General features: G+C 33.1%; 3 protein-coding genes across 3 annotated transcripts; 1 reads left to right on the forward strand and 2 right to left on the reverse strand.

Moving 5' to 3' along the window:
- Positions 1-2,041: 2,041 nt before the first annotated feature.
- Positions 2,042-2,434, reverse strand: LOC132932933 (uncharacterized). The gene has a single exon (XM_060999276.1). It carries the CDS (start codon positions 2,432-2,434, stop codon positions 2,042-2,044), a length of 393 nt encoding a protein of 130 aa, XP_060855259.1.
- Positions 2,435-2,443: 9 nt separating this feature from the next.
- On the reverse strand, positions 2,444-3,356 carry LOC132932934 (uncharacterized). The gene is made up of 2 exons (XM_060999277.1): positions 2,978-3,356; positions 2,444-2,871 (listed from the first exon to the last, which is right to left on the reverse strand). Exons 1-2 carry the CDS (start codon positions 3,354-3,356, stop codon positions 2,444-2,446), a joined length of 807 nt encoding a protein of 268 aa, XP_060855260.1.
- Positions 3,357-7,624: 4,268 nt separating this feature from the next.
- LOC132932935 (E3 SUMO-protein ligase ZBED1-like) lies at positions 7,625-9,429 on the forward strand. Its single transcript, XM_060999279.1, has 4 exons — positions 7,625-8,729; positions 8,795-8,944; positions 9,064-9,185; positions 9,241-9,429. Exons 1-4 carry the CDS (start codon positions 7,625-7,627, stop codon positions 9,427-9,429), a joined length of 1,566 nt encoding a protein of 521 aa, XP_060855262.1.
- Positions 9,430-18,943: the final 9,514 nt, after the last annotated feature.

The following is an 18,943-nucleotide window of genomic DNA, read 5'->3' on the forward strand; positions in this document are numbered from 1 at the left end:
AACAATTTTAACATATTCAAAATGAAAAGGATCTTACCAATATCTTGGACTAACATAAAATCGCTAAAAATCGACAATGAAGAAAAAAAAGAAGAAATGTATTATACCAATATAACTGAGATATTAAATACAAATTGGAAATCTGAAATACCAAATTTTCACATTACCAAGCAAATTAAAAACCCTGAAAAATATTTTAATGACATAATTTTAAAGAAAATATCACAGTCATTCATAGACGATTTTTGGGGAGACATCATTTATTTTTCATGGCTTACAATACTTACAATAATTGTCGGGTTTATTTGTTATAAGATATTCCCAATCTTAATTAAAATAGAATTATTGTTTAATCCCCCACCAATCCCAGCCAGGCTTTAAATAACTAATAGGCGAAAATAAAACACTACTTTCAAACTATTAAGTAGTAAGATTACTAACACACAATATGTAAAAAAAAAAAAAATGTAATACTAACACATAAAGATGGAAAAACGCATCGCTAACAAACACACACCAAAAAAAAAAAACAAAGAAGAACCAACAACACCTACAATCAACAGATACCCAACTTGTATTTATATTATTTTATATTTATATTTTTCCTTTTCCCAATCATTACTTCCATTTCCTTACAATTATACAACAAACCAGATAGAAATTATAAACATGCACTCTTAAGGTCAAAATATTCATATGAAAGGATGTGCTACAATTATTTCATCACAAAAATTGATACTCAATATAATCAAAGACTAATACCATGACACTCGTTTCAGATGGCAGACGACCAAATAAAAACAATAAAAAATCTAAAGAAATCAATTAAAAAGGTGGAATTTAACTTACACAAATTTAAATATAATGAAAAACCATTTAACATAAATAAACATCGCAGAAAACTAAAAAAAGAAGCAGAAGCAGCAAAAAAGAATCAAATAATAAACAAAAAAATCAGGGATGGGTTTGAAAAAATTGTAACGTTTATCCAAACTCAATTCCAAACAGACTCCTAATAAAAATCAATTGTCCTTAGATAATCCTACTTCCTTTCCGTTCATATAACTACGTAAAATAACAAAAAACATAATATTAAGTATAGATTATATTATATAAATACACAATGTTTAGGTTTAAGTCACCTCATATCATTTATATTTTTTTTTTTTTCACTTTAAGCTTAATTATAATCACACCTATTGTAAAAAAAAAAAAAAAAAGGGGATAAAAGGGAATTTTAGAATTGTATAAAATATATAGCATGTAAGAATCTTTAAAATAATTTATACTTACATAGTCTTAAAAATGAGGGCATTTTTTTTAAAAAAACAACGGGGACTGTCGTATATTGTAAACAGTCGTCACTATAATGCACACATAACATAGGTGGGAACATTTTATTATAAATTGTTGACATAGGTCAGGCCAATGAAGCAAGATGTGCTGAGGCAGCAATAATTATATTGCTATATAACACCGCCGTACGCGAAGGCACACGGAGTCCCGTTGTCGCTGGTATTACAGCAAGGACGTGGGTACTACTATTGTACGAGTAATTCGGCAGTCGTGGTATAGACTAAGTATTTTAAATAATTATTGAATTATTTATGTTTGTTTTATATTTTAATAAAAGTGTTTCCGACCCGAAAATTATATGTTTTATTTGAGTAGCCACACGATTCTACGTACGCTTTAAATCTGATCTGAAACCGGTTAATTTATGGTCGTTGACGATTTAAAGTGCAAACGGTGAAGGTAGTCCTACGTTAATTGTATCCTTTCAATCCGATCTGAAACCGGTTAATTTATGGTCGTTGAGGATTGAAAGGCTAAACAGTAAGGTAGCGATATCGACGTCTAGAGAGCCAAACTGTAACCGGTTAATTTATGGTATTTTGGTTACTCAGGTGTCGGTAGAGGTGTATCACTGAAAAGTGCATACACGACAGTATTCAGATATTCTTGAGACCAACGTCGCCAAAAGAACTGGAAAGACTGCTGGAGGAGCTTCCAGCGAGTCTGCAGCTCCGTTTGCGCACCGTCAAACAGAAATCGTGGTTTGAATTTGGAAGATACGGTTGGATACGAAAGTCTTAGACGAGGTATGAGTGTTGCCCAACCATGAGAGCACAATGGTCGAGTCCGACCAAGCGAAGACATTCGAAATCTCTTGTTGAGGTTCCAGAGCGCGTTTAATTCTTCCCAGCCATAGAGCCAGTAGCACCGCTCCGCTCAGTTCGAGCCGTGGGATCGTCGAGGTTTTCATGGGGGCCAACTTAGTTTTGGACCCTAGAAGATAGACATCAACACTTCCTGACTTTGCAGTGACACGGAGGTAAGCGACCGCTGCATACCCTTTCGTGGACGCGTCAGAGAAACCGCACAAATCATAGCTACATCCAGCGGAACAACCGATGTAGCGTGGAATCTTCATTCCGACCAGCTAACCTAAAGAATGATAGAAGTCACACCAATCTTCAGCTATATCTGATGGCAGTTGATCGTCCCAACTAATCTGTGCGACCCACACCCGTTGCATGATCGACTTGGCATAGAACGTTGCCGGTGCCAACAGACCTAAAGGATCAAAGATTCTGGCAATCATCGACAACACTCCACGTTTGGTAGGATTCATCTTGAAACTGTTGATACCGAAGGAGAAATAATCTTGATCGTGACTCCACCGCATTCCCAATACGACGTGCGTAGCATCATTTTGCTCAAATGCTAGCGGATTTCTGGAGCAATCTTCAGGACGTAGGTGTTCCAGCAATTCTGGCGTATTGCTGGCCCACTTCTTCAACTCCAAACCGGATCTGGCGAGAGTGTTGATTAGATTCAACTGAAGCGTTTTAGCAGCTTCCAACGACTCTGCACCCACACATATATCATCCATATAAGTTTGATGACGCAAAGCTCCTTTCACATTCCGTGTCGGCGATGTAGCGGAGGACTCGCAACGCTAAATTGGGCGCACTATTTACTCCATACGTGACTGTATTAAGTGTATACTCTTTTAGCGAAGCTTGTGGATATTCCCTCCACAGGATGTATTGGTAGCCCCGGTATTGAGGCAGCACCTCAATCTGGCGATTTATCTTGCATATATCCGTGGTGAAGGCCACTTTGTGTACGCGGAATCCAATCAAAACATCAACGATGTCTTGCTGCAGTTTTGGCCCGACCAACAAACATTGGTTGAGAGAGACACCCGAATGGCACTTTGCCGACGCGTCAAACACCACTCTCAATTTGACACTGTCCCCTTCGGACTTCTGAATCGCATGATGGGGAATGAAGTATTGACCGGGACCTTCTGCGAGAGTCATATGACCTAGGCTCTCATAATCGAGCATGAACTTGCGGTATGTATTGTAAAGGACTTCATCGGATGATAGTTTTCTCTCCAGCTGCAGGAATCTATTTAACGCCACTTGCCGTGAACCAGGAAAATCTTTTACTGGACGGCCGGTGCGGAAGGGAAGAGGTACCGCGAACCGACCTCGAACCAACCATCCCTGCGCATCTCCGAGTTAAACAATTCTTCACACAATCCGTCTTCGGTGAACTGAGGCGGATTAGCTTCAGGTTCCTCTACCTTCCAAAACCTTTCCATGATGGATTCCATGGACGATACCAGCGATACCAACATGGCTTGTGCGCCAATATCTGGATGCTCCTGAACTGGACCAATCAGCACCCAACCAAATACCGAGCTGTAAGTGGAAGGGAAACCTGGACCCAACGAGCTGCACTTGTTCTTCCATACTTGGGGAAATATATCGGCGCCAATAAGCATCTCGACTGGAGCCGGTTCATCGAAGCTTGGGTCGGCCAATGTCAGATGGCTGCATTTGGCTCTTACCTGAACTGGTAATTGTCGAGCTGGCATATCTGACGTGATGGCAGAGAGTACCCACGGCTTGACCTTGATACAGCTATCAACGCCAGCGCGTTGAATTATCCCTTGGCTGGATCGTCAGCTGAACGATACCCTGCACATCCGGGACCTTCTGGCCGGAGAGACCAGTTACAGGTTCTGTCCATCGCGAGGGCTGTAATCCCAAGCGGTTACAGCAAGCCGATGTGATTGCACTGATCTGCGAGGCCGAGTCGATCAGCGCACGCACCGTCCGGCAACTGCCAATTGTATCTCGAACATGGACCAAGACCGTCCCGAGCAGGACCGTTGGAGCTTGTTGTCGACCTAACATGGCAGCTGGAGGAGCGGAATTCGACGGTTCCTGATCTCGATGTAGTAGCGCATGATGGCGCCTCTTGCATATGGAGCACGAAGAGGAGCACTTGAACGACATTTGCCCGTGGAGCAAGCAGACCATGCAAAGGCGATGCTTGCACACTATCTTGTAGCGTTCATCGACTGAGCAAGCCTTAAATTTCGCACAATCAGCTAGCTGGTGAGCACCGGAACAAACGTAACATGACGCCGAAGTAGATTTGGTTGACGCAGCTTTGGACGAGTTAGGTTTGGCCGAAAGAGGTTTGGACGTCGATACTAGTGCGGTCTTCAATTCCCGAGGAAAACCAGCTTTCCTGGGGTTGGCCGACTTGGAGGAGCTTCCTGCCGGTTTTACCCCTGCATTTTCAAGGACCTGGATTCTCGTTTTAACGAACTTGATCACGCTCTGGATCGACGGATATCCTTCAACGTTTTCAGCCTCGAAAAGACGCCTCGAGATTGTAGGTAGACACCTGGCAGCCAAAGAAAACAACAGGAACGACGCTAGATCCGGGATCTGAAGCGACTCCAGGATCGTGATGTTCTCGTCGAAGACCGACATAAAGGTTTGCAGAGCTGCAAGATTTTCAGAACTCGCGACCGGCGCGGCTATCAACTTATCAATTATTGACGATGCCAGCCTGCGTGGTTTATCGTAACGTTCGATCAACGCATCCCAAGCCAGAGTAAAAGACTCATTCGATATCGAAAATCCCTTTATGACTTCCTGCGGATCAGAATGTAGACACCCTACCAGATAATAGAACTTGGTAACATTTAGAATCTTATCGTTGTTGGCCACCATGTTGCCGAACATGTCCCTAAAGGCTGGCCAGTTCTGACATTCACCATCAAAAGACGGTGAAGGGATTTCAGGCAACATCATAGGTGTCACAGCCATCGATGTATAGGGAGCTGAGCAGTCCTCAGAAGAACTTGCTTGGTCAACTATACCCTCGTACGATACTTGTTGAACCGTACCGACGCTAAAGGCTGAAGTTGGTTGAGATGCCTTATACAAGGCCTTAGCTTCTACCACCAAAGCACGGGTCTCAGTTTCTACGTTCACAGAAAACTCCCCCAACAAATCCAATTCGGAAAGTATTTCAAGAAGGTTAATATTCTCAACAATAAAGTTGGCCCACAAGCTATCAATGTCCACAATAGCCACAGCTAATTGAGCTCGACTAGCTTCATCGGTGGCTGAGCTTGTAGCCAATACGTGTATCTGACGAATCCGAGCGATGGCTTGGTCCCTACGTAGCGCTGCACGCTCCTTCGCACGAGCATCACGTTCCCCAGCCATTATATTACCTACACCAGTAATTTACAATGCAAGAGAATAACAATATTGAACTAGAGCGAGAACAAATTGCTAATTGAAGTCAATGGCACTTGAAGGATATGATCAAAAGCCAACTAAAACCAAAAGATTACTAATACTGATACCACAGAGTACAAACGCTGATCAACGATGCCGAATAAAAAACAAGAACAATTAAATGCTGACTTAAAAGACAAATGTTATAGTTTATAAAGGCAGTACCTATGTAGGTACACATCAGTCCACTCTGAATGAGTAAAATAAATGACTACCGGATGAGCAATATCAAAAGACTATAAGCGAGTCAATTAAAAAACAATATGAATAGGGGGTGGCGATGATGTAGGCAATAACTAAGCAAACGACCAAAACAAACACTAACCCACAAACAGTATCATAACTATTAACAGTTAAAACAAGTCCAAACAACAGGAGAGCACCTAACTATTATAAACTTGAATAGAACTCAGGTGTACCCAGGTGACGCAGTACTAAATATAATATTTAATTAATTATACTAACTAAGAACAAGTTAGATAACCAATCATGCGCTATAAAACCCTCAATTGAGCAACCTAGATTATTATCTAGGTTAAGATAATATAAAACAATCAAATAATAATATATTGAGTGGTAGTACAATACCTGATCCTTGGCACGACCCACGACGCATACCTAAGGCTTATACTACCTAATGCAATTAACGCTACTGCACTAAAGGTAATACTATCAAAACCCAGGTGTCAATATCCTGACAACAAAATAATAATAATAAACCACCCAAATTAATAGTATAACCAATGAGGTAGGTGCTAACTAGACCAGCAACTAGTGAACAAACCTACACTATCAAATACCCTGTGTTATTACCCATAAATAATACAATTACTAAACAATAAATAAATTGACCCAGAGAGCACCGTATAATAACATAATTTAATTAATTGTAATAGGTAATTAAAGTAAATTTAAATAACGCTACCACAGATGCTAACCCATGAGCACGAATACAGTAAATAATACTCAACACTAAATAATAAATCTGACTTATATTATTAACAATAAATAAAACAATTAAGTAATGACTGAACAGTCGGTTGAGTTAAATTACTGTTCTCTTGCCGAGTGATAGGTACCTACTATCGATAGGAATGAGGGAAAGGATAAATAAACGTACACCTTACACTCATCCACCAAAGCTAAGAACAAAATGCATTACTCACGCGAATCCTGAGTACCAGATCTGTTGATGGATCAACCAACCAAGCTCTACTACCAAAATGTTGACCCGACGATCCTTAAAATCGGATATCGCCTGGTACAAGGTCCTCAGGGTTGTTGTAGAGTAGGGCAATTATTATAACATCAAATAATAACAAGTGGTTTTACTATCAGGCGCATGTATTATTGTACAACACGAGCAATAGGTACACAAATTATATAATAACAAATTCAGGGGGGACGGGGAACACCGACTGAGCTGCCTCCCTGGCAGATGTCTTGAGCTGATGAACGGCGGTGGCGGAGCTGCTGTACTTGAGTTGCGGAGCTGCTATTCTGGAGTTGCGGAACTGCTAGGTTTGAACACGAGTACGAACGTATTCACCGACGTGTGGTGGAGCAACGAACGTTCGACTGCGTACACGGGTCCGCGACGTATTAATCGACGTACACGATTCAGAACTGAACGACGACAGACAATAACAAAGATCAAAACACATTAACGGATAATCGGCCGAGCAACCTCTATCTGGTAAAACCACGTTTTTGCGTCGCACTTCCAAACGGGAAAGATGGCTGACGAGCGAGCGAGCTGAGTAAAACGAGTCGACGAGTAGTGGTGGAGAACTATCGATAGTGCTATCGATAGCTATCGATAGTCACTACTATCGTACAACATCGATAGTTTGAAGGCCCCCATCGATAGTTTTCGATAGTCGTTATCACTATCAATAATTTAAAATTTCAATTTATATTGTGATTATAATAGTATTTATTATTTTTATCTTGTTAAGTTTTTAATTTTGTTAATAAGTATTCGTTCCTCTTTCTAACTTAAAATGGGTAAAAGAAAAATTTCTAATGTTTGGACTTTTTTTACCAGAAGTACAGATAGAACACTTGCAAAATGTTGCAAATGTAAAAAAGAGTACAGAAACAGTGGCAATACCAGTAATCTCAAAGACCATCTTAAGAGAATGCACCCAAAAATACAATCTACTATAGTTGAGTCAGATGATGAAGATACTCAAAGTAGTCATTCAATATCCACATATTTTAAAAAACAAAATGTTTATGACCGTGACAGCAACCGTAAAAAGGAAATAGATAAGGCGTTGATTTTAATGGTTTGTAAAGACTTCCAACCTTTTTCTATTGTTGAAGACACAGGATTCCAAAATCTAGTTAAAATACTTGATCCAAGGTATGTATTACCAAGTAGGCCAACGTTAAGAGACTCTCTATTAAAGCAAAATTATGAAATATGTAAAGAAAAATTATTTGCTCTACTTCAAAATGTTTGTCATGTTAGTTTGACATGCGATTTATGGTCTTCCAGAGCAAATGAAAGTTTTTTAACAGTTACTTGTCATTTTATTGATAAAGACTATAAAATGCATTGTACAGTTTTGTCCACTAACAAAATGGACATTAATTATACAAGTGAGAATATTGCAACAGAAATAAACCTAATAATAAAAGATTGGGATATTGTTAGTAAAGTTGTTACAATAGTAACAGACAACGCATCTTCAATGATTAAAGCTTGTCAAATACTAAAAATACGCCACCTTCCTTGTTTTGCTCACACACTAAATTTGGTCGTCCAAGATTCATTAAAACTTAAAGAAGTTGATCATGTTATAAAAAAATGTAAAAGTTTGGTGACTTATTTTAAAAGCAGTAACATAGCAACACATAAGCTAATAACTGAGCAAGAAAATCAAAACAAAAAGCCTCTAAAAGTTATTCAGGAAGTTCCTACAATGTGGAACAGCATGTATCATATGATAAAAAGAATACTAGAACTGAAGAATGATATAACAATTGTATTATTAAGAATGCCTAATGCACCTACAGTTTTAAATTTAGAAGACAGTTTGGTTCTACAAGATTTAATTGAAATATTGAGTTGTTTTGATGATGCAACCAAAAAAGTATCAGGTAATTTTTAATATAGAGTATAATGTTTAAAATATTTTTATTTTATATGATAATTTTCTGTTTAGGTAATTATGTTACCATTTCATTGATTATACCTTTAGTATATGGTATTTATAATCATCTTATTAATCTACAACCAAGTACTTCAGAAGGAAAGAGTATACTACAAAAGACAGTTGAAAGTGTTACAACAAGATTATTTAATTATGAGGAACGTACTTTACCTCGTTTAGCTACAATATTAGATCCAAGATTGAAAAAAGAGGCTTTTAGATATTCTGATAATGCTAAATGTACAGTTTCTTTACTTCTAAATCATTATTTGATTTTCTAGAGACAAGAATAGCTGAAAAAAGTAAAAACAGGACAGTGACTGCCAATTCAATAATTTATTTAAAAGAATACATGGAACGTCCTAATACAAATAATGATATGGATTCTTTAATATTCTGGAATGTAAGTACCTACCTAAAAATTAAAATCATTTAAAATTATAATTTTTATATTTTAGATTAATAATGATAGTCTTGGGACTATTCCTACTTGTGCTAAAAAAATCTTATGTGTTCCTGCCACTTCAGTCCCATCTGAAAGGATATTCAGTAAGGCTGGTATAGTTGTTTCAGACAGGCGGTCTAGATTAAAAGCTAAAAATTTAAATATGTTGATATTTATAAATCAAAATGATTGGTTATTATAATTGCTCATAATTGTTGAATCATTTTATTACAACATTATTATTTTTATTTTTTATTTGGTTAATAAAGATATTAACTTATTTACATTATATGATGTTAAAAACAGAGAACTTTTTATTTTAAACTTAGGTACTTAATTTGTTAAATGATGTTAACCAGTTATCACTTATTTTCTTTTTATATCATTACAAAACAGTGGAATATTTATTTTGTGTTTATTTAAGTTGTTAAAGTTCCTTTAACCATATTTGTTAAATAATTTTATTTATATGTTGTTACAAAACAGTGGACTATTTATTTTATACTTACTAAGCTTGTTAAAGTCCCTTTTATCATTTGTTAAATTACCTATTTCATCTTAAACATTTTATTTTGTTGAATTATATAAGTAAAAACTAGTTATTACTTATTTTCATTTTATGTTATTAGAGAACTGGAATATTTATTTTATGTTTATTTAAGTTGTTAAAGTTCCTTTAATCATATTTGTTAAATAATTTTATTTTTATGTTGTTACAAAACAGTGGACTATTTATTTTATACTTCCTAAGTTTGTTGAAGTTCCTTTTATTATGTTCATTATTAAATATTTATTTTACAATGTTATAATTTGTACGCAATAAAATAAATCATTTATTTTGACATAATGACATACTGTTTTTATTTATTATCACTATTAATATAGTGTTTAGGTAAGTTTTTCGACAAGAAGTCTATTGTGAAAGCAGTTTCCGCGGCGTCGTCGATTCAAAATTGAAAAAAAAATTGTTTTTCATCATCAGCACTTAGACAAAAATACTATAGAAAACTATCAATAGTTATCGATAGTATAACTACAAACAATCGGAAGCTATCGATGGTTACGACTATTGATTTTTCTCCACCCCTGTCGACGAGCAGTCGTAAAAACGTGACACCGGAGAGTGTGGCGCGGACGACCGAGCTCACCTGCGACGAATGTCTCTTCGCAGGAAAAATTTTTTGTCGGATCCATATCCGTGACGTCACTGTTATCTATGCACGTCTCTGTGATACCATTCTGTATTATCAGCGATACAATAATATTGAATGTCGTCGTCTTTTTAATAATTTAAATATATTTAATATATAATTAAATTATTAAAAAGACGACGACATTCAATATTACAGAATGGTATCACAGAGACGTGCATAGATAACAGTAACGTCACGGATATGGATCCGACAAAAATTTTTTCCTGCGAAGAGACATTCGTATAGCCTGCGTCGAGCACCGGTAACGGTCACCGGTAGTATTGCCAACCTTGCGGCTGCCGGCGCGCAGCGCACACGAACATGGTTGTTGCGGCGGTCGGCCGAGCGTGACCACCGACGGCGGCAATTCTGTTATCAAACGGATCGAACATATTTCATCAAAGTTTAGTCAATTAACAGGTACCGCTGGAATTGATATTAATGAAAAATTACAAACAGTTCTCAACAAAAACAAAGGATTTCAAATTGTTTGTAATATTTCAAAAATATTAACTGGCGAAGAAGAGAATGTAGGTGATTTGGATATACCAGAAGATTTAACCAGTAGCGACATGGCGTATTTTAAGTTTGCACCAATAATATCCGCAGATGTAGAACGATCGTTTTCTTTATATAAGAATATATTGTCACCAAACAGGAGGTCTTTCAAGTTTTAAAATCTCAAAAAATCATTAATCGTACAATGCAATAATTACTTTAGAGGTAAAATAATAAATATTAAATTTATATTTATATTTATTTTTTTTATATAGATGCCGTAAATGACGATGATGAAGATCGCAATTAATTTAAATTTATATAAACATGTAATACCCATAAATATTTAACAATTATATTAAGTATTTAAAAAAATAATTTTTGTTGTTTTTTGTATATTTTTGAAAAATTAGTACATATTTTACGAAATTTTAATAGCATATTTTTATGCATGTTTTGATATTTTTAGTGCATATTTTGATATTTTACAGTGCATATTTTCATGCATATTTTGACATTTTTTAGTGCATATTTAATAGTTTTTTGGTGCATTAAATTCACAGCCCTGGTTATAACTCACTGCAGTAAGTGGAATTAAGCCACCATGATAGGCAATGTGCGACAGCTTATCGAGTAGATAAGCGGCTGTAAGTAAAATCCAGCCTACTTTCAAATACCTTCTATAATTAGTAGCAACCATTTTAAACCAAAGGCAACCTATAATTATTATAAAACCCATGATAACCATATATAATAAGCAAAAATGTTCATCTTAAATCTCAAAATAAAGAAACCTTTTTATAAATTATCAGTGTTTCTCTACTATATTATGCATGTGTTTAATGCATAAAACCTTCATCTTGAATCATTCTATCAATTAAAAAACCAGCATCAAAATCCGTTGCGTAGTTATAAAGATCTAAGCATACAGACAGCGGGAAGCGACTTATTGCTTTATAATATTGTAACGAACCAACTACTTCAGCTCAAATAATGGAAGTGTTTTGAAATAAATTAACAAGTTGACTGTATGAGTTATACTATATTAAATATTAAATTATTATTTAACTCAAATTATTATTATGCACAACACAATTGAATTCGATTAATTGATACGTAAAATAGAAATTGTTCAGCTTAAATAATTTTAACTATTTGGTATAAATGTTCAATAATTAATCGATCTGAAAAATTTGTATTTAAATATGAAATTAAAATTCCGAACAGTTAAATTGTTTGAATTAAATCGATTGAAAATCTATTGTAAATTAAATTATTATTTTAATTTACTTAAATGATTAAAATTATTTAAAATTAAATTATTAATTTAATTTGTTCAAATGATTGAAAATGTATTTTAAAATCAAGGTACTATTTTAATTTAATCAAATATCTGAAATTAAATTGAAATTGAAATAATTATGTTAAGTTTAAAATTAAATTATTATTTTATTTTTATTTAACTGTTGAATAATTTTATTGTAAAATTAAAATTTTGTTTTATTTTATTAAAATGAAAAATATTGATTTAAATTAAATTTATTATTTAAATTATTAAAATGATTGAATAATTTTATTGTAAAATAAAATAATTATTTTATTTTATTTAATGATTGAAAATTCTAAGTTAAATCAATTTACTATTTTAAATTATTTAAATGATTGAATAATTTTATTGTAAAATAAGTTATTATTTTATTTTATTTAATGATTAAAAATTCTAAGTTAAATTAATTTATTATTTTAAATTATTTAAATGATTGAATAATTTATTGTAAAATAAAATTATTATTTTATTTTATTTAATGATTTGAAATTCTAAGTTAAAACAATTTATTAATTTAAATTATTTAAATGATTGAATAATTTTATTGTAAAATTTTATTTTATTTAATGATTTGAAATTCTAAGTTAAAACAATTTATTAATTTAAATTATTTAAATGATTGAATAATTTATTGTAAAATAAAATTATTATTTTATTTTATTTAATGATTGAAAATTCTAAGTTAAATTAATTTATTATTTTAAATTATTTAAATGATTGAATAATTTTATTGTAAAATAAAATTATTATTTTATTTTATTTGAATTAACTTAAAGTACTGAACAATATCTAGCTTACTCTATTAAAACTGATTGAAGCATAAAATTCCTGAAAATAAAATTATTAATTTATTTTATTTAAAGGTTTGAATAACTTTTAATTTATTTAAAATAATTATTTACGTTATTTCAAAATAAATTATTATTTTATTCAAAAGTAATTTTAATTTAATCTTCGAAAAACTATTGATTTATTTTATTTAAACAATTGTAAAATTTCACACAATTTGTTTTATTGAAACGAAAGTACAAATTCCTAAAATTTCGTATATAATATAACACGACTAATTTTTATTCACTTATTATTATATACTATGGTCAAGTACTATACCATAGGAGACGAACACCGATATTAATTATATTGCAGTATACTGCATACTCACAACAACGCAGCTGGTACAGCGGGTGCTTCCATTTGGTTACTGTTGATTGTAGTTGGCTATATTACGTAGTTGTACAGGATTCTTTCTCGGAGTTGCTGGAAGGTGATCAATTCTCCCAACGGTGATCCAGTGAAGAATTTTCCTCCTTGATTGAATTAAGAAGATTGGAAAAATTTTCAAAATTTTTGAAAAATTTCAAAAATGTTGTAATTGTTTTTCTTTTCTTCTTAGTATCTTTTGAGACACCCTGTCCACAGCGCCAATTTTGTAACGAACCAACTACTTCAGCTCAAATAATGGAAGTGTTTTGAAATAAATTAACAAGTTGACTGTATGAGTTATGTAGATTTATTTGTAATTTAAACGTAAATATTCTAAGTCCAAAATAATTAACTAATAACTTGGTAAACGAGATGTGACTTAATAATTGACTTGGTGGTTTCTCTGCTGGTGCTCGTCTGATGGACACTTGTCCATCGACGTACCTCGTCGGTTATTCCTAATAGCTCCCTCCTATGGCATTTTTAGTATAAAAACGGTATATCTCTGTGTACTCCTGAGGTCACCTTTAGACGTCATTCGTATAATTATGTTATTTTAGGAGTATATATTTTGTACAAAGTCATGATCTTTTACGCTTATTATAATATTCGTTTTTCCTAGAATACGGATAATGCGTGCATGTACTTATCACGTATTGTGCGGTACCGTTGATGTTATTACTATTAGGCTTTCCGGGATTACTGATATTACTACTATTAGTTTTATCGATGTATGCCGCCCGGGGTTACGTGCTCCCTGCAGCATTTATGTCTATTATTGAATATATCATTATTATTATTATATACGTAGTCACAGCTCGTTACACCTCATCGCCCTTTCAAAGGTTTTTGTAGGGCTACAATTTGTAGAACTACAAAAATCTTTAAATGTGTACATGAAAGAAAGTTTACATAAAACAATGGACAACATACATAATTACATAGTTCATAAGTTTACAATAATATTATATATAAATTATTAATTATTGTCATAACGACAATTTACATAATTTCTTTTCATGACATAATGGTTTTTCATTTTACATAAATTTCTTTTTTTTTTTTTTTACATATCACATTTTCATTACATAACAATATTTTGTTTTTCATAACATAACAGTATTCTTGTTTTCATAACATAACAATATATATTTTTCATCTTATATAATATAACTGTTTCATTTATATAATATAGTAATGTTCATTTTTCATAGTATAATAATTTTAATATAAAAATTTCTTTAATACATTTTTTTTTTTTAATTTAATACAATAATATATGATTAGTAAATTGTTTATGATTAGATTCTCATTAATTACAATAATGTTTGTTAATCATAATATTTCACAAATGATATAATATTTAAAATCTCCTATAGCATTATAGACCAATATAATAATAAGTGTGCTTTTACTATAACAACAATAAGTAATTTCCATTTTTATGTCACATGGTTACCGCTTTACTAAAGGTCAAGTAACCATGCTTCAATCAAATTTCAAATGTACTTATGTTAAATTTAATAATATTTAACTTGTTATTCTTGTTCAAATCGGTAATTTCAATTGTTTATTATTGACGGCAATTTAGTACCTGCATTTAATTTACTTGTACTTGCCATTTCTTTACTTAGCATAATTTTGTTTTCAATTATCTCGTTATCTTCATACGACTTACATTGTACTACTGGTCATTGTAACTCGTATGAATATGGGTTATCTTTGTTTATTGTTTCATACATTTGTTGTGTATAAAATTTACTTTTACTAATAGGTTCACCTATTTGTATTGCCCTACTAGTACGGGGTTTCTTCAACACATTAGTGTAACGATACATTATATATATTACTAGTATTAAAATTAATATAAATAAAATCAATCCTAACAAAACATAAGACATATAATATTTAGTGTCTTCTACGTTTCCATTCTGCCTATCCGTTTCCTTATCTATCATTGATTGGATGTCACTCAAAGAATGGGTTAACTCATGTACATTATCTAATTTTAGTACATCATGTTTCTGTGTGTATTTTGGTATTGTTATGGCTTCGAGTTGTGGAATTCTTAATGTCAAGCTTCCTATTCCTAATTTGGGTATGAAATTTACATAATATTTTGACCTAACCTCTCTGGTGGGATTTAAAACTATATCGTTGGCGTAAGCTCTACACTCCTGCTTTAAATTGATTAACCCTTGATTTTGTAATTTTACTATGTATGGTTCTTGTTCGCCCTGACACGTTATAGTTAATGTGTCACTAGTAGTGGTATAAATCCATGTATTGGCATACTTTAGTTTATGATAAATATTTTTGGTAATTACTATAATTCCTGCTTCGCAGTTACTGGGTAGCTCATCCGGATTTTTGAATAATGAAACTTCACAAGGTTGCATAATTGATTCATGTTGTATGGGTTGAAATTCTGGACATATATTGAAAATTTCAGTCTCTGTACAACTTAGTAATTGAGTTTCAGTGAAAGTTGTAAACTGTTTTCTATTTCTGGTTATTCCTACATATTGGAACTCTGGTTTTAAAATTATACTATGATGGAAGTCAAATTTGTGTGGAATAGGTATTATTTTGAATAATGTTAGCTCTAGTTCGATTACTAAAGGTATTTTAATTAGGAAAACGATTTGGTTTCTACTATAATATACGGCCATTTTAGTTATCTTACTTAATTCATAAATTTCATTTGGTTTTGACCCCATGGGTAAATTTAGATTAACGGGTAAATTTAATTTGATTTGGGTTAATTGTCTAGCCAGTTCTCTAGGAGTTACTAAACTCGGGTGTAAGATCCCTGTTCTAGCAGCTGTTATTATGGCACTTATAGTCGTAGTTTCATAAGAAAATTGTGTGATTAGTGCAGTAAAAATGTTATGTATCCTATTACTAAGTATCATTGTTTCCATAGTATATGTATGATTAACTGCTGCCTTTAAATTTTTATAAATTTCACCTTGTTTTTCTACTAATTCCTCATGTAGTTTATTCATTTCAGTGGTCGTGTTCCCTATTCCTTGTACTGCTGCTTTTACAACAGTGGTCTGACTTTTTAAAATGTGTAACATATTTTCATTACTATTTTCAATTTTTTCAATATTATTATTAGTTTCTTTGGTGCAATCATCGTCGCATACTCCAAATAGTGTTTTCATAGCACTACCTATAATGTTTATGAGCCCTCTCCTATTTCTGTCAACTGCAGACATTTTGTTGTTAGTACCTACATATCTACCAATGGATTCATACATTTGTTCTCGTTGTGTCGCTATTTCTTTAAACACAGTTTTTACTACATGTGCGAGTCTAGTGCATACTTCGTATTCAGATATTATATCCTTACAATGGTGGGACATATTAGTAATTTCATTTGATAATTGATCATAACGTATATCGTAATTAATTAAAGGTACATAAGTTACAAGTTCCCAGTGTGCTCCTACAATTCTTAATTCGCCCTGATTTTCGAAAAATATAGCTGTCTCATTTTTAAATTCTTCATTAATGTACGGTAGTTGCCCTTGAATGATAGGGATGCATAACAACCTATATAAGAAAATAATTCAAATTCATCATAACAATATATTGTTATGAACTTTTCTATAATTATGTTAAATGTTTGTTTTTAATTTCTGTTTTCATGTTACATGATTACAGTCTTACTAAAGGTCATGTAACCATGTTCCATGTCAACTTCAATGTATCAAACCAATAATAATAAATCGTAATATCTATTGTTAATATATATTCATGTTCTAATAATTGTTGATATACTTAATTCAATAACTCTATCTTAATTAGCTACATGTACCTCTGTTGAGTACAATTTTACTATACTTATAACTATTCTCATACCTATACTTATGTTTTCCCTTTCTATACTTAATATTATAATTCCCCAGTCCATTCTCCATTTCTGTGTCACATGGCTACATTTTTACTAAAGGTCGTGTACCATGATTCACATTAACTTCGAAGCACTGGAATTTGTAGAATATTTTTAATTATAATTGGGTATCTGCGAGGTCTACATCATCATAAGATTTATATGAAGTAAGATTCATTGTATTTAAATAATTTAATCGATTTCTTTCTACCAATTTGTAATAACGTGCTATCATAATTACTGATATAATTATGGTAATTATTATTATTCCCATTATAAAACTTAACACATGTATATATTTTGATTCTGACCCGTTTTTGTTAGCTGGTTCCTTGCATATTGTAGTAGACCTTATTGATTCACTGGATTCGGTTACATCCCTTAGATTATTGGCTTCGGTGAGTTCTTCTCTAGTTGTGGTAGTTACGCGCGATTCACTGTCAGTGGTGACAAGATTGGATTCGGTTGTTGTTGTGCTCAATTGTTCCGTGGTAATTTCTTTATCTTGTAACTGGGTGACTGTAGTAGACGTAGTGATAATTGCATTTGATTTCAATTGTTCCGGTGGTTGTTTCATTGTTTGTTCAGCAGTGTTCAACTGGGTGGTTGTTTCTAAAATGTCGGGTAGCGATCGTTTCTTGGTCTCCTTTTCTAAATTTTCCGTATTTACTGAATAGTTATTGATTTGATGTTCTGGATTTCTGGTATGTTCTAAAAATAGTGTTTGTTTAATTACTATCCTTTCTCCTGTCAATCCGAGTTGTATTACAGCTGTTCCTTCGTTTTCTTCTCCTTCTGCTCCCAGTAAGTGCATTGAACACGGATAGATATATCTCATTTTGCTGATATAGTTTGTCATCGTCAATTATTCCATTGCATTTTATACGTATGTATTGTAAATTACAATTTTGTTTATATATGTCTGGTAACCTTATCACTTTGTTCTGAATACCAGTTATGCTTTGTACCACAAGGTCTCCTAGTGGTGTCTTTTCATTAAGCAATATTCTATTATCCTTTGTTCCATCATCTGTAACCCCTGCTTGTCCATGAATCGCCAGTATACCGAATAATCTATAATATAATTAACTGGTTATTCTTTGTATTCCAGTAGGTCTTCTGGTTCTGGTATACACTCCATGGAATCTAACAATAATTCACAAAAACATTCACCTAACCATTCCCTATTGTCGGTCATATCATGTTAGAATCTTGCAATAACAGATTCCTCTGTTTTACCTAAGGTAATTGGGTCATTAGAATTCAATAAATGAAACAATATGTGTCTATAGTAATAATATATATATATTTAATAGTTTATCAGCAATTCAATTTCCCCTACGCCTTTCCTCGGCCATTTGCATGGGTTTACCCTTTACTTTCTTCATACACCACACTCCGTAGTCGGTCCATGCTTGACGGTCGATCTTTGGATTGTTTTCGTAAAAGTTTCTGGCCACTCGTTTCGATAGTGCCCACCCGGTCTTTAATTCTTCTACACTTTCGTGGCCTGTAATGGTCGGTGGCCTGAGTTCCCTATAAATAATGGTCGCCGTACCTATTGGTACTCCCTTTTCGGCCGCTTGTCTGTTGA

The sequence above is a fragment of the Metopolophium dirhodum genome, chromosome 1 (assembly GCF_019925205.1).
Source record: "Metopolophium dirhodum isolate CAU chromosome 1, ASM1992520v1, whole genome shotgun sequence".
In the NCBI taxonomy this organism is placed as follows: Eukaryota; Metazoa; Arthropoda; class Insecta; order Hemiptera; family Aphididae; genus Metopolophium; species Metopolophium dirhodum.

Bases quoted from the DNA above. Each gene is read 5' to 3' on its own strand.
- LOC132932934 (XM_060999277.1), bottom strand. From the start codon at position 3,356: ATGCTCGATTATGAGAGCCTAGGTCATATGACTCTCGCAGAAGGTCCC. The intron at 2,872-2,977 runs GTGCGCCCAATT...GTGTGGGTGCAG, and splicing joins AGTCACGTATGGAGTAAATA to AGTCGTTGGAAGCTGCTAAA.
- LOC132932933 (XM_060999276.1), bottom strand. From the start codon at position 2,434: ATGAAGATTCCACGCTACATCGGTTGTTCCGCTGGATGTAGCTATGAT.
- LOC132932935 (XM_060999279.1), top strand. From the start codon at position 7,625: ATGGGTAAAAGAAAAATTTCTAATGTTTGGACTTTTTTTACCAGAAGT. The intron at 8,730-8,794 runs GTAATTTTTAAT...TTTTCTGTTTAG, and splicing joins TGCAACCAAAAAAGTATCAG to GTAATTATGTTACCATTTCA. The intron at 8,945-9,063 runs GTACTTTACCTC...TTGATTTTCTAG, and splicing joins ATTATTTAATTATGAGGAAC to AGACAAGAATAGCTGAAAAA.